General features: G+C 50.0%; 1 protein-coding gene across 9 annotated transcripts in view; it reads right to left on the bottom strand.

Moving 5' to 3' along the window:
• PRDM15 (PR/SET domain 15) overlaps window positions 1-22,881 on the bottom strand; it is a 79,099-nt gene that overhangs the window by 25,624 nt on the left and 30,594 nt on the right. For 5 of the 9 annotated variants that reach the window (XM_039480551.2, XM_039480553.2, XM_074389236.1 and 2 more), the window contains 8 exons: window positions 19,769-19,870; window positions 13,377-13,607; window positions 11,658-11,799; window positions 10,035-10,216; window positions 9,702-9,796; window positions 9,204-9,291; window positions 8,323-8,382; window positions 1,481-1,648 (listed from right to left, as the gene is read on the bottom strand). In XM_039480551.2, the coding sequence (XP_039336485.2) occupies window positions 1,481-1,648; window positions 8,323-8,382; window positions 9,204-9,291; window positions 9,702-9,796; window positions 10,035-10,216; window positions 11,658-11,799; window positions 13,377-13,607; window positions 19,769-19,870 (1,068 nt within the window). The remainder of the gene's footprint in view (window positions 1-1,480; window positions 1,649-8,322; window positions 8,383-9,203; window positions 9,292-9,701; window positions 9,797-10,034; window positions 10,217-11,657; window positions 11,800-13,376; window positions 13,608-19,768; window positions 19,871-22,881) is intronic. The other 4 variants (XM_039480552.2, XM_039480554.2, XM_074389237.1 and 1 more) reach the window with 2 other exon arrangements.

The raw sequence follows: 22,881 nt of genomic DNA, 5'->3' as shown, positions 1-22,881 counted from the left end.
CCACACTGCTGACTCGCTCTGGGAGCGTTCCTGCCTGGCCAGGCGTAAGTGCAGAGCCGGACTTAAAATGCTCAGCGAGCTGGACGTTGAGCAAATGAACCGTTCCCCAAAGGCTCCCAGCAATACGGACACAGGGGTCTGAGGCACGGCTTGGACTAAGCTCTGCTATGAGGGACAAATCCATAAAATAGTCACAAAAACGTGAGCTTACTCCCACAGAAGATGACCTGAGTTACATCAGATTGTAAAATGCAACCCAGCTACACCGCGTCCCTGGAAACAGCTGACTTCTGGCAGCCTCCACAGCTGCCGCACTTATGAGCGCTTGCTGTGTGCAGGGTGCTGTGCAAAAAGCTTCCAGAGAGGGATCTGGTCCAACCATTACAGCAACCCTATGGGGTCAGGTCTGATTACTGTCTCCCCTGCACAGGGGAGGAAACGGAGGCACAGCAGCTTGCTAAAGACTACCCAGTCACTAAGTGGAGTCCAGGTTTGATTCAAGAGGCCCTGAGTATGCCACCCTAGGAACCACAAAGAAATATGTTTGGGTCTTTATGAATCAACATGAGGAAAAGCGTCAAGTAAAAAAGGAAAGTGCTGAAATGTACACAGGATGCAATTCCAGCCTTGTTTTTACAAAAGAACAAAAGTATCTGTGTATGCCTGTTTGTATGGACGTGGCTACACTTCATTTTTTATCCTTATACATGTTTTTTTAGATAGGGTCTTGCTCTGGAGCGCAGTGGTGCAAGCACAGCTCACTGCAGCCTCGATCTCCCAGGGTCAAGAGATCCTCCTGTCTCAGCCTCCCAAGTAGCTGGGACTACAAATATGTGCCACCATGCCCAGCTAATCTTTTGTAGAAGCAGAGCCTCGCTATGTTACCTGGGCTGGTCTTGAACTGCTGGCCTCAAGTGATCCTCCAGCCTCTGCCTCTCAAAATGCTGGGATTCCCAGCATGAGCCACCGCGCCCGGGAGAGTTATACTTTACGCAGGACTCTGTTGTCTCACATCTTCTTTTCAACAATAGTATGCTTCATTTGTAATTATAAAATATTTCTTTCCAAATTTTTATGAAAAGGTGTTTGAAAGGCTGCTGCTCTTAGTTGCTCTTGTACTGGTTTTTCCCACTTTCTGTCATATCGAATATCTAGAATCTCTGAAAAAACATTCGTAATGACAGTGGAACACTCGACCCAGTGAATAGTCGAGTTTTCTTAACTCTCTTCCAGTGTGGAACACTGGGGTATTTCCAACTGTTTCTCCTTGCGCATAGCAGGTCTGACACCTGCGTCTCAGCTCCTTGCTCTCCTGAGCCAGGTTCCCGGAAGAGGATCACCCTGTCTGACAGCGGGCATTTCCAGGCACAGGAGCGGGTGGTGCCAGGCTGCTCCCTAAAGGCCTTGCTGACTGCTCCGCCCCACCCTGCCCTGCAGGGCGCCTCTCCCATTCCCCGCAGCAGGTGCGGGCGGCGCTCACCTTCCAGGTGCCGGCGCTGGTGGTCCAGCATGACGTCCTTGCGGTAGAACATCTTGCTGCAGACTTCACAGGCAAACTTCTTGTCGCCGTGCTTCTTCTTGTGCTTGGAGAGGTTGCTGTTGGTGGAGAAGAATCTGAAACACATCTCACATTGGAACGTCTTGTCATCTGTCCAGAGAGCAAACAAACACACAACGATTTTAAGGAAAATAACATCTCACGCTGGCACGCACATGTGGCCTGAACGTCAACAAAGCGCAGGTGACGGGCATGAGAGTCACAGGGACGCGTGGCCCGGAAGAAAACAGCACCTGCGGGTCACACGCTGTCTACCCCAGGAACACACGACGCAGAGACGGGAACCTCAGTGCTTGAAAAGCAGACACGGAGCTCACCTTTCATCACCAAGCAACGCCGGCCACCTCCCTCCCAGGCCACCCTGTCCCACAGCGCCTGGGACGGGGACTCCGTTCCTGTCAGGAAACCCGCCCAGTCCAAAGCGTCCCCTGGGCCTGCACCCGCCATCCAGCATGACCGACTCACAGACAGAATGACCTGCCTGCCAACCACCCGACCAACATGGCCGTCCCTGCCCCTGGGATCCCTGGCGTTGGCCACTCCCAAACTCCTTCCCCGTGGGCGGGCATCCACGTGCCCATAGCCCCCACCTTCACCCAGATCCTCTTCAGTACAAATGTAATCACACATCACACAAATACAAACATACTCAACACACCACACACACACACACACTCATGCCCCACACAAATACACAATCACACACACCACATACACACACACACGCCACACACACTCACTGAACACATCTAAACACATAACATGACCCCCACACACCACAAATACAAACACGCTCACACCACACACACACCCATGTCCCACACAAATACACAACCACACACACTACATACACACCACACACACATGCCCCACACAAATACACACTCAATACATCTAAACACACACACATGCCCCCCCACAATCACAAATACAAACACACTCAACACACCATACACACATGCCCCACACAAATACACAATCACATACATCACACACACGCCCCATACAAATACACACACCACATACACACCCCACACAAATACACACACAATACCACATCTAAATACACACACATGCCCCACACACAATCACACACCACACAAATACACATTCAAAATACATCACATACATACTCCACGCAAATATTCAACACACCAAACACGCGCCACACAAATACACACACATCCTCCACACACACCGCATACAAACACAAACACCCCACACAAACATAATCACACACTATGTGAATACACACCCAACACACATCACAAACATCCACATGCCCCAAATACACAATCATGTACCAGACACACACTCAACACGCCACACATAAACACACCCCACACAAATACAAAATTGCACAGCATACACATACACATTCAACACAAACCACACACACACTCAACACACCACACACACAAGCCCCACACATATATAGAATTATAACACATCCATGCACATTCAAGGCATCACATACATATAATCATGTACCACACAAATATACTCAACATACACCACACATACCCCACATACACATTCAACACACACCACATTCACTATCACACACCACAAATACACACACTCAATACACACCACATACAAATACACGTTTAACACATACCACACATACACCCCAAATACATACATACCACACAAATACACACACAACACACCATACACACAAGCCCCAAATGCACAATTACACCACATACACACACATTCAACATACCCCACACACATAATCACATACCACACAGATACACTCAACATGCACCACACACACAACCCATGTTCAACACATACCACACGCACTATCACACACCACACAAATACACACACACTCAATTCATAACACACACAAATACACATTCAATACATACCACACACATACCCCACACACACATTCAATATCAATATACACCACATACACTGTCACATACCACACAAATATACACACAATACACACCACACACAAGTACACATTCAAAACATACCACACACAAACCCCAAATAAACATACACCACACAAATACACACTCAACACACCACACACAAATACACAATTACACCACAAACGCGTTCAACATACTACATATCACACCACATAGATTAGCTCAACATACACCCACACCCCACATACACATTCAACACACACCACATACACTATCACACACCACACAAATACACACTCACTACACACCACACACAAATACACATTCAATACATACACCCCAAATACACACACACCACACAAATACAATCAATACACACCACATAAACATACACTCAACACATACCACATACACACTCAACACACCACACAAATATACAATCATACAACTTACACTCACACATTTAACACACCACCACATACACATATACTCAACATACACCACACACAAATACACATTCAACACATACCCCACACAAATACACACACAACACATACGTTCAACATACCCCCAACACAAATACACATATTCACTCAACACAAACCACACACACATACCACACACTTAACACACACTACACACACATGCCCCACACAAATACACTCAACACCACCTCCAAACACACACACATGCTCCAAAATCAACACATACACCACACACACACCACACATTCAACACACAACCCACACACAAATACACACACAACACCTACAAACACACTCAGCGCACACCGCACAAATCATACACCACACACAAGTACATATACTTTCACATACCACACAGCACACACAAATACACACTGAACACATACACACATCACACACACTGAACACATACCACATACACAATACACACACCACACAAAATGCACACCACACATGAATACACAAATCACACAGGGCACAAATACACTTAACACACACACCACAAAAATACACCACACACCTCATATTCAACACACACACACACACATACACTCAACACATACATACCACAAAAAATAGACATCACCCAAATACATCCACACACCACACAAATACACCCACACACCACAAAAATACACAGCCACACACACACTCTACAAAGATTCTAGAAACACCCACATCCCTGCATCCCAGACCCCATCTCCAGCCCCTCCTGGACGGTAGCCAATCAAACTGTGGTTTCTGCTCCACGCAGGACGCTGACAGTCCCCCAGTGTCATCCGTCCCAGTGACTCTCGCCCAGGCACACAGGGGCCCTAACTGCCCACCCCACCACCACCCTGCAGCCTCAACCCCAGGTCCCTTCGCGTTTCCCTCATCCATCAGATGCCTCAGCGGTTGAGGGTGACCCCAGGACCTAGCAGAGCTGTGTTTTTTTCCCCCGTGAGGCCAACACAGGAGTACATGACAGCCAGGTGATCCAGGAGCGGGGCCCAGAGCAGACTGCATTTCCGGGCCCCTAGCTCTCCCTCACGGATCAGCTCCCAGGCTCAGCCAATGTGTGCCAAATACACAGTTCCCCAAACCTGCATCCGAAGCTGCATTTGTGCGATCCAGCTGCCCTGCGCCTCTCCCCCTCTGCTGCCCGAAGGAGCTGCCACCGAGTGGCTGAGGGTCCCACTGCCTAGGGGTTCCCTGCCTCAGCAATTGGGACGGATCTTTCTTTGTTGCGGGCTGCCCCGCACACAGTGGGATGTTGAGCAGACACCAGGCCTCCACCCAGTAGGTGCCAGGAGCACCCCTCTCCACCAAGGTGTCTCCAGACATGGTGCCAACGTGCCCTGGCGCAAACCCCCACCACTCCCCACCCCCACCAGGTTGAGATTCACTGGCCAGGGCCGCCACAGGTGTCTGGCTTCACTCGGGCGATCGCAATGTACGGCCCAGGTGGGGAGTGAGGGAAGGAGACAGCCTCCCCAGAAAGTCAGGTGTCTTCACCTCTTCCCATCTGGGAACGGACATCATGGTCATCTGCTCGGCTACTCAGCCACTCCTAGGGCCCAGGAGAAGACAAGATGCAGAGGTGGGGAGGGGATGGTGCTTTGTCAGCTCCAACCATGGAAGGACAGTGGGAGGTGGCCTCTGCCAGGGCAGGCGAGGCTTGAACAGAGCAGAGGTGGCCCTGTGCCAGGCTCCCTCACCCACATGCCACCCCACCCACAGCATGACCTCAGCCCAGAGCCACCCTCACCTGGGCCAAAAGAAGGGCACTGTGACAGATGCTGTGCGGGGTCCCAGCCTCACGCTGCTCGCCTTCCTTCTATAAAGTGAATCATTATCCATACAGCACTGCCCTCAGTTTCTTTTTGGTTTAAGATTTGCTGGGCTCTGTCCACATCCACACAACCGCCTGGGAAGTGTCCTTCACACACTGTGTCTGTGGTGTGTGTGTTTACGGGGCTGGACATTTTCACAATCACTTTAATGGCTGTCTCATATTCCATCCAGTTCACTACTCACAACAAACTTTGCTATTTTTGATGCTGTGGATAATTTAGTGATGCAATCTTTAGTTATGTAGATTTTTTTCTTCTGTCAAATCTCTTGATCATAAATTCTTAGGAATGGAACCACTACAGCCAGGGGCTTTGTGAAAGGCCACACCTTTCCAGTGCTGTTACATCAAACCGCTACACTCCCCCTCAACCCACGCCTGCTCAACAGCACAGGTGAGCTTCTTCCCTGCGGTGAGCCTCCCTCCCAGACAGGCGCCGAACAGCAGAGGTGAGCCCCTCTACCAGGAAGGTGCCAAACAGCACACATGAGCCTCCCCGCTGGGCAGGTACTGGGCAGCACAGGTGAGCTACCTCCCAGGCAGGTACTAAATTATACATGTGAGCCTCCTTTCCAGGCAGGTACCAACCAACACAGGTGAGCCTCCCTTCCAGGCAGGTACGAACAGCACCGAAAGGACCCTGGTCCTGGGCAGGTGGCCCCACTAGCCCTGGGGCTCGGCAGCCCCGTGGAAGGCAGTGGTGCTGCCGAGAGTTCAGCTTTCTCCCTGACACGTCCCTCTTGATCCTGGAAAGAAAACCTACTGCAAACTGCTCCCCAGCAGTCCCGGACAACTCTGCCAACCCGAGGGTGGCTTTTCCTGCTGCAGCCACCCACTCACTGCCAGTTCAGGAACCCAGATGGGCACTAGGTCCCAACGATGCTTCTCTCTCCAATAACCCTGCGGCCGTGGAGGTCCAGGATTGTGTGTGAATAAATGAGCCACTGAGAACAGCTGCCTGCTGGGGTCTGATGAAGCGAGGATGCACAGGGCACCCGGGGATGGACAGTGGGTTACTGGCGAAGACTGGTGGGCCGCATTTTGCCTGAGGACCTGGACGTGAGCCTTTGCGATTTCCGCAGCGTGGTATTTACGGTCAGAGACAGGACAAGGCACACGAAGATGAGTTATACCAGCACCTGGTCACACCACAAGGGACAGGCACCACGACAGGTCCCGTGGAGGGATTCTCAGAAAAACCCACAGAACTAACATTTTAAAACTTCCCCCACATTGTGCAAATTCTTGGTTTAATGGTCTAAGGAAGATACACATTCTCTTAACTTCAATACTATAAATAAATATAAGAGCATGCAAATCATATATTATGCAAATGAGCTCCATTTCAAGGTTTTTATCCTTTCTTTTCAGTCTAAAACGGGTAACCTTTGAAACTAGAGTGTCTCAGAAGAGGTGGTACGATGCTGGTCCCTGCCGCTCTGCGGGTTCAAGGTCATTCACAAAGCCCAGCACCTGGCCTAACAGCACCTCTGGCTAACAGGAAGCAGCTGTCACCATAGCCGCTTCTAGTACTTTCTGTTTTATTTGGGTCCAGAGAAATAGTTAAAAATAACAAGAGGCGAGGCTAGGCATGGTGGCTCACATCTATAATCCCAGCACTTTGGGAGGCCGAAGCAGGAGGATCACCTGAGGTCGAGAGTTCGAGACCCACCTCACCAACATGGAGAAACCCCATCTCTACTAAAAATACAAAATTAGCTGGGCAGGGTGGTGCATTCATGTAATCCCAGCTACTCAGGAGGCTGAGGCAGGAGAATCGCTTGAACCCAGGAGGTGGAGGTCGCAGTGAGCTGATATCATGCCATTGCACTACAGCCTGGGCAACAAGAGCGAAACTCCGTCTCAAAATAAATAAATAAATAAGAAGTAACAAGAGGCAACGCCTCTTCCACAACCTTGAGTCTGCCTCACCAAGTGCCTTAGATGCTGGCATCACTCTTGGGAACCTGACATCCCTGCCTGCTACACTCCCGCAGAATCGCAGGGACCCCAAGGGGAGGTTCACAAACAAGACAAACGTTTACCTGCCTGGCCGGGGCTGCATTTAGTGGAAGCTGTCAGGGGGCTGTGCCCCAAATTTCTTGGGAATTTCTGTGATGGGAGAGGTTAAAATGCAGGAGGCGCGGCACACCGGAAATTCATCCAGAAGTTTCTGGAGGCCACCGCATGCCAGACGCGGATTCTTGAGAGCCGCTAAAGCTCAGGCAAAACATGAGTCACACCTGCCCCTTGGAGCAGTCCACCACAAAAAAGAAGGCCCCAGGGAGGAAGAACCAAGCCCTAGTTTCAAAGAAGAGTCCTCAGAGCAGCACACACAGACCCCACCCGGCCCCCACCACAGCAGCCGCGGCGGGGTGGCAGCACCTCTCACACAGCCCGCATGTGGCAGCCCTGGCCAGAGCCACTGGGAGCCCATGGCTGCGGGTGCCTTGTTCTCGACACGGAGCAGGCAGCACCTTAACAAGAACAACACAGATGCAAGTGACAGACACAGAGCAGGTGGACAAGGACGGGTGGGCGTGGAAGGCTAACCTGGTAGGTCTCTAAGCCGACTGCCGCCAGGCCCCCCCTCTCCAGGGCGTGCTATGAGTCCTAGAGAGAGGGGGACACAAAGGCAACAGTGACTCATCCCTCTGCGCCCCTCGGGGGACCCCCACTGCCTGGGCCTCCAGTGCCACCTACCACTGGGAATGGGGAAGGCCTGACTCCCCCATCCCAGAGGGTGCACCTCATCACTGCAGAGCACAGGCGTCCTGGGGCCACGTGGAGAAGCGCAGCCTCCTCCTGGTGTGTCTGCATTTCTATCATCTGTTTACGCACCAGCAGCAAACTCAGGGGCCTCAGATCCGACCCCAGGCCCAGAGGCCACCTCTCCATTACAGGCTGGTCCAGGCACACCCAGCTTCAGGCCTCACACAAGGAAAACGCGCTTTATTTTTGGAGACTGGTGCTCACAAGCAGGCTCAGAACAACAACGATGTCTGCGGGGCAGCCCTGTTCCACCCTGGACGCCCGCCGGAGACGCGGGTGGAGGGGGGCTAGCGGCCAGGACACTGCAAGCAGCAAGGCAGCGCTCGCACGCCTCCAGCCAGCATCCTGACCCTGTCTTCTATTCCCCATTCGGCCCTAGGACAAATCGGACCCTGCTGCTCCCCGTTCTTAGCCAGACGGGCCCGGCTACACAATGCTCTCCAAGGTGGGGCCAGACGCAGCTCGGCTGACAAATGCAGGAAGAAAACCAATCCCTTTTGATTGGAAAGTTTCCATCTGTGTGTCTTTAGAATAACAACTGCTTTGAAGCAAAACGAACACAGGGAAATGCTAACAGTGAGGCTGTCTATTCATGAAAACAATCTTTGCTTCCGCCTCAAGTTCCACACCTCCGCGGCTGAGGGGACCCGACGCGCCCTCACCTGTCCTGCAGTTGTGGAACTCCAGCGCGCTCTCGATGCGGAAGGTCTTCTCGCACGTGCCGCAGCGGTACCTGTACTCGCCGTCCACCTGCTCGGAGGGACACGCCGTGAGACGCCGCCCAGCGCAGAGTCCACGGAGGCCGAGCCCCCACGCGCTGCCCGGGCGACTCCACCCCTGCGTCTGCTACGACTCTGCCCTTCACCACCCTCCTGCTCCATTCAGGAACAGAGGATGCTTGCTCCTGCTGCTCACCTGCCCTAGAAAGGGAATCCCACACTCAGGGAGCCCCACTCCAAACGCCAGACGCGCCCACTCTCCTGACTTCCCGCTGCACTCGTGGGCATCTGACCAGGCCCAGGGACTCCTGGTCACCCACAGCCCTCGCCCGCTCTCCTCCCTCCAGGGGCTCTTCCTTCGCATTGCAGCGTGGAGATGCGGTCGGTTGTCTGTGTCGCCCACGCAACTGGAAAGAGAACCCTGGGGTTGTTCCCACCCACCTCGTTCCTGCTGTGCTTGTAAGAAACGTGCTGCTTTAGGCTCTCTTTGCGGCTGAATAATTTTGCACACTCCTCGCACTTAAACAGCTTGTCACCTGAGGAACCGGCCAACAGAAAGCTCATTCGCTACTTCGAGCGTTTACTGAGACGCATGCCCACCTCGGACACGCTCCACGCGCCGCCTCGCTCCCTCCATGCGACGGGGCTGCGGAGATGATTGTCCCCCAACCGGCCGCAGGCCCGGAGGCGCAGCTCGTGGGAGACGGCCCAGGGCCGGGGGATTCCGCGCCGCGCTCCCACCCGGGCCCCGGCCGCCGGGCTGCGCAGACTCACCATGCGAGCGCACGTGCCTGCTCAGGTTGCTGCTGTTCTGGAATATCTTGCTGCAGATGCTGCACTGGTACACCCGCTTGTGCTCCCCGAGCTGTTTGATGAGCTTGCGCCGGATGCCGTGTCTGCTCGAGAGAATTAAGCTCCTCTTGAGCGTGATGGTGTTATTCTGATGATGGCTGAACCTGCCCGGGGACGTCAATAAGTTGGGAAAAGACAGGTGGGAAAAAAGCTCCAGGTTACAAGCAGCATGGAAACGGCAGCCTTCCGAAACTTCCCCGCTAATCCTGCGTGTGCGCGCGAGAAAGGAGGGAGCGTGCCCCGGAGTCACTCCCAGCTTCCAGAACATCCAAAAAGGACACCTTGAATATATAATGACATCAGGCAGCTTTAGCTGTAACAGCCACACACCTGGCTGTGTTCTAACTCTGGCCACCAGAGAGCCTGGAGGTCAATTTGGGCCTCAACTGGAACAACCACATTTGTTTTCTGCTCTTGTCTCTCGTCTTAACTCTCCTCTGTTTTACAGATTCTCTGAACCTGATTTTTAAAACTTCTTTTCCCTGTTAAACGTATTTTTGATGGTAAGCCACCTGAACTCTTTTGGGCAATAAGATAAAGTATAAATAAATAAATAGGTAACATCCTTTGTTCACTCTGACATTACTTTTGCCAGCTATAAAAGGTACTCTTCTAAGCTAGAAGCAACCCATCTGTCCATCAGTGGATGCATGGATACACAAAATACAGAGCATATGCATGATGGAATATTACTCAGCACTGAAAAGGAAGGAAATTCTGACACAGGCTACATGTGGAGGAACCGGGCTGGAATGAGCCAGTCATGTAAGGACAAAGCCTGTCTGATTCCACTTATATGACATCTCTAGAGGTGTCAAATCCACAGATACAGAAAGTAGAATGGTGGGTGCCGGGGGCTGGGGGAAGTGGCCGAGGCGAATGCTGAATGAGGACAGTGTTTCAGCTTGGGAAGGTGTGAACGTTCAACAGATGGACGGTGGAGACAGCTGCCCAACAGTGTCAATATCCTGAATGCCATTGAATTATGCACTTTAAACAGTTAAAATGGTTATATTTATGCCATGCATATTTTACCACAATTAATAAAACATTTTTGGCCGGGCATGATGGCTCACGCCTGTAATCCCAGCACTTTGGGAGGCTGAGGCAGGAGGAACATCTGAGGTTAGGAGTTCAAGACCAGCTTGGCCAAGTTGGTGAAACCCCATCTCTACCAACTACAGGAAAATTAGCTGGGCATGGTGGTGGACGCCTGTAATCCCAGCTACTCAGAAGGATGAGGTAGGGGAATTGCTTGAGCCCGGGAAACAGTTTGCAGTGAGCCAAGATCGTGCAACTGCACTCCAGCCTGGTCAACAAAGCAAGACTCCGTCTGAAAAAAAAAAAAAATTCAAAAGCTGTTTTCACAGCAGATGCACCATTAAACTCCTGAGCTCCAAAACATTCCTGCTGCTTCCTGAGAGGGTCCACTTCCATCTCCTCGTGGGGTTTTCCTGCTGGGAAGGTGCTTTCTCTCCAGAATGGCCTGGCTGCTGCCAGCGCTGTCTGTCCACAGGATGGCCCCAGGTGCCAGGCGGGACTTACTTTGGCACTGAGCTGGCGTCAGTGGTGGTGGTGGTGGTGGTGGTGGCCAGCTTCCCCAGAACCAGCTCCATGATCCGCTCGTCCGGCGCTGCACTCACAGGCTCATCCGGAGGGACCTCGGTGATGATCTCCGCCACTTGCTCTGTACAAAGGGGATGTGACAAGCCAAGTCACCACCAGAGTAGGGGACAGACACAGCCAAACCACGGGGACACGCTGCCCCATGCGGACTGCAGCCAGGCTACAGTGGTAGGCACAAATGTTGAGGTTTCCACAGGCAAAAACAAAAACAAAACAAAACCGGCAACCCTCTGGGACCCACACATTTACTAGCATACACGGAAAAGCAACATGTTTTTCTTAGCCCAAACTGAAGTTATAATTTGTTATTCTTTTTATAAACCACAACATCAAAACATTATTTCAATCTCTCTTCATACCAACCGAAAACATTCTGAATATATAGCAAAAACTTCGAACTTACTGCATTGATTCTGACAGAGGTTTAGAAACGTTAAGTTTTCTAATTAAATGTGCCAACATTAGTATCACCATTTTAGCTAACCATTTTGTACAAGAGCCAAATATCAAATCATCACCAATACTAGAGATCCTGGCTGGAAACCCAAGCCAAATGAAATAGGGGAAGATTACACAAAGAGATACAACTACTGGTTTCTACCACTTCACCGACTAAATGTCTTCCCAACACAAGTAAGAATTAGTGAACAATCCCCCAGACACGTTTCCCCTACCCCGATTCTCTGCCTGTTCATAGAGACAGGGAAAGTGCCCCGGACCCTTTCAGGTGCTCCTAAATCAGCACCCAGCGGTGCACCGCCTAGGAGTTGCAGACCAGAGTAGAAAAGGGGAGGCCCAGAATATTCCATGAAGGCTGCTCTTCCCAATTCTTTCTAACTTATAGAAAGAATAAAGACTCCTTTTCACTCTCACAAAAGAAATCCTGCTGTATCCCACACAGTAGAAAGAAAAACTGCTTGTGTGAGTCACAAAGGTGGAGGAGGGGCCGCTGGCTGAGCAGCACACCTCGTCCTCACAGAGAGACCCACCAGGCACGTGCTGCAGGTGGCCAGGATGGGGGCTGTATGAGGACCCCAGGGACAAGAGCCTTGCAGGCACCGCGCACCCTGGGAAGAGGGACAAACACCTCCCCAGCTCCAACTGAGGACACTGCACAATCCAGGGCTGAGCCCTAGGCAGGGCCTGGGAGCAACTCCGTGCCGACTCACGAGTGATGGACTAAGTACTGTTCAGCGATCAAGGAGAAGGAGCCACAGATAAACCACGTGGGCGGCTGTCGAGCCAGTACGCTGCCTGAAAGAGGCAGACAGAGTCCATTCGCGAGCAATCCCAGGACAGGTGGAATGAACTCATACAGAAGACAGTCAGGAGAGTGGCAGAGGAGACAGAAATGTCCTCTCCCCTGACTGGGGTGCCGGTCTTACAGCTGTATCCATCTGTCAAAATTCACAACCTGTATCCTTTTTAGTGTGAAATGTATGACACGGAAACTGTACTTTATTAGTTGATTGAGAGAAAAACAGACGGGCTTAGTGTCTACCTTCCACGAGGCCTTTCTACACTGAGTTTTCCTGCCTGGCCCCTGCCCTCGGCTCCCTGCCCCCTGCCCCGCCAGCCCTCGGGCTCCAGGAGGACTGCACCCCACTCAGGCACTCTTCCCCAGGACCCACTCATCACCTGAGGGCTCCTTGTCTTCCACAGTGACTAGAGGCTGCTCGGTTTTAGATGCTTTGGGTTTTCTCCCCCTTCGAGGCTTTTTCTTCTGTTCTTTGGTGGCAACATTCTGGCTCTCAGGCACTGCAGGGATCTCCCCCCGGGGTGCATCCTGCTCCTTCTCAGGAGCCGCTGCCTCACTCTGGCTGCCCGGAGGAAGGCTTTTGGCTTGTTCCAAGTGACCCAAGAGATGCTCTGCAAAGACAGATGCGAAGGCGCTGCACAGTTAGGAGGCCTGCCACGGCCCACACCCGCCCTGGCCTCTGCTTCCCACGTGCATTTGTTTTCAATCCTGTTTGCCGACCTTTGTATAGGCAAGTCAACTGTATTTCTACTGTTTTCCACTTTATTCCCACTGTGTCAACTTCTATTTATAAAAGTAAATTAAGTGGTAAAAGTAAGGGTAGGTTCACCATTAGGGCAGTTTGGTGAAGAAAGCACACACACATATGTCTGCAAAGAACAAACCTGAGAAGGAAGTATCAGAATAGGAAGGTGGCCAGGTGCAGTGGCTCACGCCTGTAATCCCAGCACTTTGGGAGGCCAAGGCAGGTGGATTATGTGAGGACAGGAGTTCAAGACCAGCCTGACAAACAGGGTGAAACCCCATCTCCAATAAAAATGCAAAAAGTTAGCCAGGTGTGGTGGTCTGTGCCTGTAGTCCCAGCCACTGGGGAGGCTGAGGCAGAATTGCTTCAACCTGGTAGGCAGAGGTTGCAGTGAGGTGGGATAGTGCTACTGCACTCTAGCCTGGTAACAGAGTGAGTCTCTGTCTCAAAAAAAAAAAAAAAAAAAGAATTGTGGCTGAGACCTGTGGAAGCCCTGGGAGACCTAGCAGAGGCAAATCAAAGCACTGTGTAACACTACTTCCACAATCCAGGGTGCATGGAAGGTCCACTGTGGGGGCATGGGAGAGAGGAAGATTCCTTGCTAAAAGAAAGAACAACAACAAAAACAAAAACAAAAAAAAAAACAAGAAAACTGAGAAATTAAGCAATAAACCATCAGGTTGTCAGCAGATACAGACAGACAGACAGACAGACACACACACACACACACACACACACACACACACACACCAGGAAGAATGGAATTCCTAGATAATAACACAAGCTGAGAGGGAAAACTGGGGGAAAATACATTTAAATGAGCAAAGGGTTTAAAAAAAAAACATTAAAAAAAGGCAAGGGTATGCTGAAAAATAACAAGCAGTTATAAAAAAACAAATAAAATTACATAAAATAAAAAGCAGAAACCCAAAATAAAAACATAATATATAGATTAAACATAAAATGAGACACAACTGAAGAGAGAACTAAACTAAAACAAAGAGCTGCAAAGATTACCCAGAATGTAGAAAGGAGACAAGAGAAAATATGAGGAGAAGCTAAAAGGACATGAAGTGTAATATAACGAGAAGGTGTCAAACATGTACAACAGGACAAAGAGAGAACAGGACGGAAGACTAAACAATGGGCAAGATAAGGGTAGGGGGGTTATCCAGAATGAATGAAAGACATGAATCTGCAGATTCAAGATTCGAGATCCCTAACAGGGAAAACAAATAAAAATAAAGACATAAATGATGACTCTGTTATAAATGACAGAACTCCAAAGACAGAGGAGGTTTCAAAAGCAAGTAAAGCCAAGGCAGAGATTACCTAAGAAGGAACAACTGTGATGAGAGCAGACTTCTCAGGAGTAATAATGGAAGGCATCAAGTAGCGTAACAACATTCTCCATGTGCAGAAAGAAAGTAAGAATAAAACAGTGTCCAATGCAGATGATTAAAGAAAACATATTTTGAGACAAAGACTGAAAAGACACACTAGCAGGCCTGCCCCAGAGGAAATTCTGAAAGGCAGTAAGAGTAATTTTAGATCGAGGATCAAAAATATAAAACAAATAGAACTAAAGTTAAAAAAAAAAAAAAGCCAAACATAAGGAAATTAGTAACCATCATTCCAGACAACTATAAATTCAAACAGGAAAAATAAGGCAAATTAGAAAATATTTAGAACGAAAATATGAGAGGAAGAGAGTCCGCACATCAAAGAGATGTACATATACTCTGCTTGTGAGATACAGCATTTTAAATATACCCATTAAATCAAGTGTCTTAATTATGTGCTTCAAATCTATATCCTTGTTAGTTTTTATCTGATTTATAAATTAAGATCTATGTATTAAAAGCTCCCAGTATGGAGACAGATTTTCCTATTTATCCTTGTAGATCTGCCAATTTTTGCTTATTATTAGACTATGTTATTAAGTGCATATACACTTAGATGCACTATATAATCAAAATGTGGAATGCAGCTAACATGGTTCTTAGGAAAAAATCATCTTAAATGCTTACATGAGAAAATAAAATGGCTGGAAATTAATGAGCTAAGCATCCAACTTGTTAGAAAACACAGAATGAAAAGCTTAAAAAGGAATCAATAAATAAGAACAGAAATAAAGTAAAAATACATTAAAAAGGATCAACAAAGCCAAAAGTGGGTACTTTGAAAAGACTAATGGTAAGTCTGGCAAGAAAAAATAGAGAATGCACAAATAACCAGTCCTAGGTGCAAAACGGAAAACAGCAGCTCTCTGTCACCACTCCCCACCTAGTCTGCCTTTCCATTTTTCAGTATTAGACAGCATCTCTTATTTAATATAGAGAACAAGGATTTAGCTTTCTATCGACTGTACTCTCTTCCCAAACACTTATATGCTCCACAGTCCCGCCAACAATCAGTATTTACATAATTATGACCAGAAAAATTTATTCACAACTGCACCAATATATGTTTACTGATTTGTTTTTGCTTTTGTTTGTTTTGAGATGAAGTCTCACTCTCTCGCCCAAGATGAAGTGCAGTGGTGCAATCTTGGCTCACTGCAACCCTTGCTTCCCAGGTTCAAGCGATTCTCTTGCCTCAGCCTCCCAGGTAGCTGGGACTATAGGTGCGCACCACCATGCCCGGCTGATTTTTGTATTTTTAGTAGAGATGGGGTTTCGCCATGTTGGCCAGGCTGGTCTCAGACTCCTGACCTCAGGTGATCCACCCGCCTCGGCCTCCCAAAGTGCTGGGATTACAGGTGTGACCCACCGTGCCTGGCGTGATTCATTTTTTTAAAGTATATATATAACCTTTGTTTTCCCTGGAGTTAGTTATTGCCTCGCCTGTTATTAATAACATTTGCTTTTTTTTTTTCTGTGTTTATATTACTAATTGATCCTTAAACTCTGTCGGAAGTATAACTCTTTCATCTAAAACCACATCCGTTAATGCTCTAATTCTTCTGTTTTCCTTTTCGAGCCATTCTTCCTGGAGCCCTTGCTGCTGCTGCAATCTGGACCAGTCATCCATCCCTGAACTAGGGAGCATCTCCTGTGCTTACATATCCTTCACCAGCAACCTGGGCATTCCCTTTGCTCCCTTCCCGCAAAGGATCCTCTCTTGTCTCCTGCGTGCAGTGGGTGTCTGCCATCTTTTCTGGCCAGCCAGTACTGGGAAACAACCTTGTGATGTTTTGCTAACTTCTGAGCCCCACCTTCCCAAAACACTCCTTTTCCCAACTCTCCTGCCTGAGGGCAGGTCTGTGCCGTAGCTCTGTGAGCAGTGTGGGGCTGCACAGGGCCTGAGAACACAGTTTCCAACCCTTCAGTGGAGGCACTGCGCTGTCAGAGACAGCACAAGTTTGGCCTCAAGGTCACTGTCAGAATGGGTGGCACTGTCCATGCCATGTAGGCCTGTCTGAGACAGCCTTGCTGTGGATCCTGAACAACACGGAAAGACCTATCTGTACAAAAATAAAAATAAAAAATTTTTAATTAAAAAATTAGACCTGTTGACATGCGCCTGTAGTCCCAGTTACTTGCGAAGTGAAAATGAGAGGATCACTTGAACCCGTGAGTTTGAGGCTGCAGTGAGCTGAGATCGCACCATTGCACTCCTGCCTGGGTGACAGGGCAAGACCTTATATCATTAAAAAAAAGAAAGAAATTAAGTTTGAGTTCGAGTTCAGAGGACTGGTGGTTTGGTTTGGAAGTTCGCCAACTTGAAAGAAACAAAAATCAATCAGATTTGCTTCTGAACTCCAGAACCTCTTCAGCAGCCCTCCCGACATTCCCACACCGCTCACAAAAGGCAGCTTCACATCCCATGAGAGCCGAGAGACAAACACAGACACGCTCGCCTCATTGGAACAGCAGCCCTGAAACAGCCAGGTGAAGTCCCTTCTCTGACAGCGCTCGGTGCCAGTCCCCTGAGGATACCCAAAGTGGCACGTGGCACCTCTGCCCTCAGGAGGCGCACACAAGGCCCCTCAGCCCGAAAATGAGAAGCACAGCCCCTCCTATCTCAGGGAGGTCACATAGCACCTGCTCTCTCGCAGGGACACACACACAGCCCCTTCCCCCTCACAGGGACACACACAGCCCCACCCCTTCGCTGGGACACATAGCCCCTCCTCCCTCACAGGGACACATACAGCCCCTCCCCCCTCACAGGGAGACACACACACACACACACACACACACACACACAGTACCTGCCCCCTCACAAGGACACACACAGCCCTTCCCCCTCACAGGGACACATACAGCCCCACCCCCATCACAGGCTGGCCTTTGGGGCTGCTCCTCAGTCTTCTCCCTCCTGGGGGCTCTGCTCCCCAGTCCTTGGCTCTGAACCATGGATTTTCCCAAGACCCCCAGTGACAGGCTGTAGCAGAAGGCACAGCTGACACAGGGAAGGAATGCTTGGGACCCCTCGGGTAATCCAGGGGGCAGAGGCTGGGCCCCCGAGAACCCGGCTCTAGTCCTCAAGGCAGCCGTGCTGTGGACAGGCGCTGTCAGGGCTCCTGCCTCTGTTTACTCATCCCTGAAACGGGTCACAGTTGTACCCCATGGTGTTGATACAGAAGTATCCAGAGGGCCTGGCACTGAGGGGTCCCAGCCACCATCAGCCTAATTGTAAGGGGAGCCGGAGTTCCCTGTCTTATGTGGTTGATGACATACAAGTAGAATTTGACTGCAAATATGAAGGAATTTCTTTTTTCCTCACTCAAAACTAGTTATCAGGAAGAAAAACAAATGAGCAGCAACGACTGTCTGGCTTTGTGGAGGGGCCCACCCATCACAGGCAGCACCCCTCCCACCTCGAAGTGCCTGCCACTGGTCTCCACTGGGTCCGGGGTGTGCTCTGCACAAACACGGCACTCCTAGAAACCGCCGCCACCACTGCTGTCTGTGTCTTGGTGACAAACACAAAATGCTTCTCACCAAGCAGAGGGCAAAATGACACATTCATCAACTCATTGAAGCCAAGAGGAGGGGGATGTCTCGGGAACGTGTGACCAGGTATCTCAAGTCTGCCGGTGCCGGCATGGTGGCTGTCCTGGTCACTCCTCACAGCTGCACTGCCTGGAACCCGCCAGGCCTGGGGCCTCCGAGCGTGGTCCACGTGTGACAAATGGCCACAAACTGTTTCCATGTGATTCCCCCACGGTTTATTTGACTCGAGTCTTTCTTCACTACACATTGGCCTCGTAAGAGGCTTGTGGAAAAATCAGCTCCCTAAGAGAAAGAAAGGGAAAGGTCCCAGAGCACTGCAGAAGCTGGAAAGGTGTGCAATGCTTTCTCGGCCACCTTAAATTCGTATGTCAACCTGAGCAGATAAAAATGTTCTGGGGCCAGGCGCCGTGGCGCACGCCTGTAAACAAAGTACTTTGGAGCGCTGAGGCAGACGGATCACTTGAGCCCAGGAGTTTGAGCCAGGCTGGGCAACATGGTGAAAAACCTGTCTCTAAAAAAGATAATCAAAAATTCGCTGGGCGTGGTGGCACATGTCTGTGGTCCCAGCTACTCAGGAGGCTGAGGTAGGAGGATCGCTTAAGCACACGAGGTCAAGGCTGCAGTGAGCCACGATCATGCCACTGCACTCCAGCCTGGACAACAGAGCCAACCCTTGTCTCAAAAAAAGAAGAAAATGTCTGGCGGATAAAGAAACAGTGGAAACGGGTGTTAAGTAGGGACAGCAAAGGCAAGACTGCAAAGGAGATGCCATGGCTGGCCCCTGGCCCCTGCCAGCACTCCAGAGTCAAGGCACCCAGCAGAAATGCAACTTCCACGACTGGGAGGAATGAGGAGAGAGGCCTGCCGGGCTCGGGGGTGGGGAGCCGGGCTGCCCAGAAGCTTCAAACCCTGAGAAAGCCTTGGTTCTGATGACTACACTGTGGGGCAGTGGGGCAGACAGGACAAAGCTTGGGACATCCCAACACCGCAGACAGGTGACAGTGTGAGTCAGAGGCAGCTCGCACAGGAGTTTTACAAACTGGAACTCCCCACACGTCCTCCTTACCATTGAGGAGCTGCAGCTCCAGGAAGGTAGCAGAACACACTTTACACGCCCACTGGCTGGGCTCCGACTCCACGGGGGCGCTGTTTTCTGGGGTGCCTGCAGCTTCAAAAGACATGAGAGAAGAAAAAGGTGACCCCAAGCAGCTCATGTCGGAGAAAGGGCGTGTGCTGGGAGGCAGGGATGACAGTGATGACAGCAGCTGACGGGCCCGTGATCACTCCACAAGACAGACACCGTTTTTAGAGTCTTATACACGTGGCTGATTCGGTCCTGTGACTGTCCCCTTTTCACAGATGAGGCAACTGAGCACGGAGCCACGCCTGCTGCAGGGTCACCAGTCACAGAACTGTGAACTCCTCCAAGAAGCCAGTCTGGGGGCCCCGGATCGCCCCTTCTATGACTTCATGAGGAAAGTGCACCCCAAAGAGCCACGTGTGATTCCTCAGCCTCTCACCGGCTCATAGAATGAGAGACGATGGAACCCATGCAGCCAGGCAGCGGTGCCCGCCCAGCGCTGTTGCTCTCTGTGGATGACAAATGGGCTCCAGAGCTGCTATCCAGCAAGGCTGCCGGTAACCAGATGTGCCTCATGTCTCAGGAAATAAGGATTTAATCTTACTAAATTTGAACTTAAACAGGCACCTGAGGCAGGTGGCCACTACCCCAGGCAGCACCTCTCCCCCTCGGCTCACGCTGCACAGGAACCTGCGGAGAGAGAGCTAAGCTGAGGGGACATGGCTACACCTGGCCGTAAAGAGAACTACAGGCACCTTTTAACAAAAAAGTCACTGATGCTCTTGTGCAACCTAAAATTGGGCGGGGGTGGGTGTTAAGTGAGTGTGCCATGATCTGGCCCAGCCCAGTGTCTCCACGCCTCGTGTGGCAGCCCCTGCGGGCTGGCCCAGGCCAGGACCCCTGCCTGTCACTCCCACTCCAATCACGATACAGCCTGCACTGAAGCTCATCACCCACTGCCAACTCCAGGGGACACTCACAAACACAAACTCCTGGGTCTTTAAAAAAAAAAAAAACAAACCCAAAACTACAACTGCACATGCAGTTGGCACTAGGAAAAAACACGGATCTTTTCATATCCTAAGGATGTAATGAATGGAAGATAAAGATATAGATTATTGCTATAACTGTTTGCATCCATGTTGAGTTTTCCTAAGACAACAAGAAGAAAGAGGTATAAATGCAATCGGAAATTTTCTGTCATAATAAAAATAAAGAAAAAGCAGAAAGAGTGTGGTGGGCCACCAAGCCAGCAGGGAATTTTTCCAGGACACCTCGTCCCCACCAGCTTCTGTTCCCTTTTACACTTGCTGAGAATCTCCTGCTTAAAGAATCCCAAAAGACTGAGGACAAATGGAAATCAGAGCCAAATCCCCACTTCTCACTCACCTTCCCAAACACACACACGTTCCAAAGAGAAAAAATCGCATGTCAGTCTCCGAAAAGGAGGACAAGGAGCCAGGTTACCAGAGGCTACACCTCTGAACAGGGGAGTTTCCTCTAATCCATGTGGGCCGCTGTCTCCAGCAATGAGGCTCCCACACCCCCACGAGTACCATTCCCTTCAGCTCGGCGTTCTGCTGCTAAGTACGAGGACTAGAAAAACTTGTCATGGCGACTGTCCGCTCATCAAGCGAAGAACTCAGGATTTTCCAAATACTCATTGTAAAAGATAAAGAGTTCTTAGGAAAAAATATTAGTCAACAGTCAGAAGGCAACTCTTAAACTGCCAATCACTTAAATATCTAACAAAAGAGAAGTGTCTCAGCAAAATCTAACATGACACAGCTTTAAAGTGATGCCAGAGATGGTAATAGTAGGGAAAAGGTTTAAGACGTGCTGAGCCAGCTTGTGCTCAAGATGCCAGAGATAGTAGGGAAAGGTTTAAGACGTGCTGAGCCACATTGTGCTCGCAAAGAAAAGCAGGCAGGAAGACGGGAGGCGCAGCTAGAGCTCTGCTATGCAGAGTTTTAAAACAAGGGACCGCAAGGCTGCGGCACAGAAAGCAGCCTGGTGTTCCAGTCGGGGGGCTGACGGCAGGGCGGCACGAGAGAACTTCCTGGGATGAATATCTGTAACTCAACTTCGATGGAGCTTACACAACTCTAGACGCTCAAAAGTCTCTAAACTGGCCAGGAGTGGTGGCTCACACCTGTTAAGTCCAGCTTCTTGGGAGGCTGAGGCACAAGAATTTCTTGAACTCAAGAGGTGGAGGCTGCAGTGAGCCAAGATCAGACCACTACACTCCAGCCTGGGCGACAGACCCAGATTCTGTCTCAAAAAAAAAAAAAAAAAAAAAAAAAAGTCTCTGAGCTGAGTCTTACTACATGTAAACTATATGTCATCAGTGCTGGTTTTTTAAATAATACAGGGGCCAGTCCGGTGGTTCACGCCTATAATCCCAACACTTTGGAAGGCTGAGGCAGGTGGATCACTTCAGGTCAGGAGTTCAATACCAGCCTGGCCAACAGAGTGAAACCCCATTTCTACTAAAAATACAAAAATTAGCTGGGCGTGAGGGTACATGCCTGTAATCCTAGGTACTTGGGAGTCTGAGGCAAGAGAATTGCTTGAACCGGGAGGTGGAGGTCTCAGTAAGCTGAGATCAGGCTACCACATTCCAGCGTTGGCCACAGAGCATGACTCAGTCTCAAAAAAATTAAATTTAAATTTAAAAATACGAGAAAATGCTCATCAAATGGCAACAGCAGTTGAGTTAGAACAGTGATGCTATATGCGCCTCTACAGTTTCCCCAAGTTATAAAATGTGTTTATATTTTACTCTTTTCATAGAAAGGTGATTTTGAAAATGTTCTCTTTGGAAGCCATGTGTGTTTGAGAAGGTGAGAAATGGGACTCTGGCTCTCATTTCCATTTGTCCACGATCTTGTGGGATTCTTCAAGCAGTGGATTCTCAAAGAGCAAGTGTAAAAGGAACAGAGGCTGGTGGAGACGGATGTCCCATAACCATGCTTTGCTGGCAGGGTGCCCCCACCACACTCTTTCTGGGCCCCACACTCTCTACCATGAAGATCCTGGATGCTTCTTGGGCTGCCCCCTCTGCCTGTCAGCAGGTTCAGGTTTGTGTAAAGAAAGAA

Source organism: Saimiri boliviensis, chromosome 18 (genome assembly GCF_048565385.1).
Source record: "Saimiri boliviensis isolate mSaiBol1 chromosome 18, mSaiBol1.pri, whole genome shotgun sequence".
In the NCBI taxonomy this organism is placed as follows: Eukaryota; Metazoa; Chordata; class Mammalia; order Primates; family Cebidae; genus Saimiri; species Saimiri boliviensis.
The sequence above is the reverse complement of the archived record's forward strand: the minus strand, read 5'-3'. Positions and strand labels throughout refer to the sequence as shown.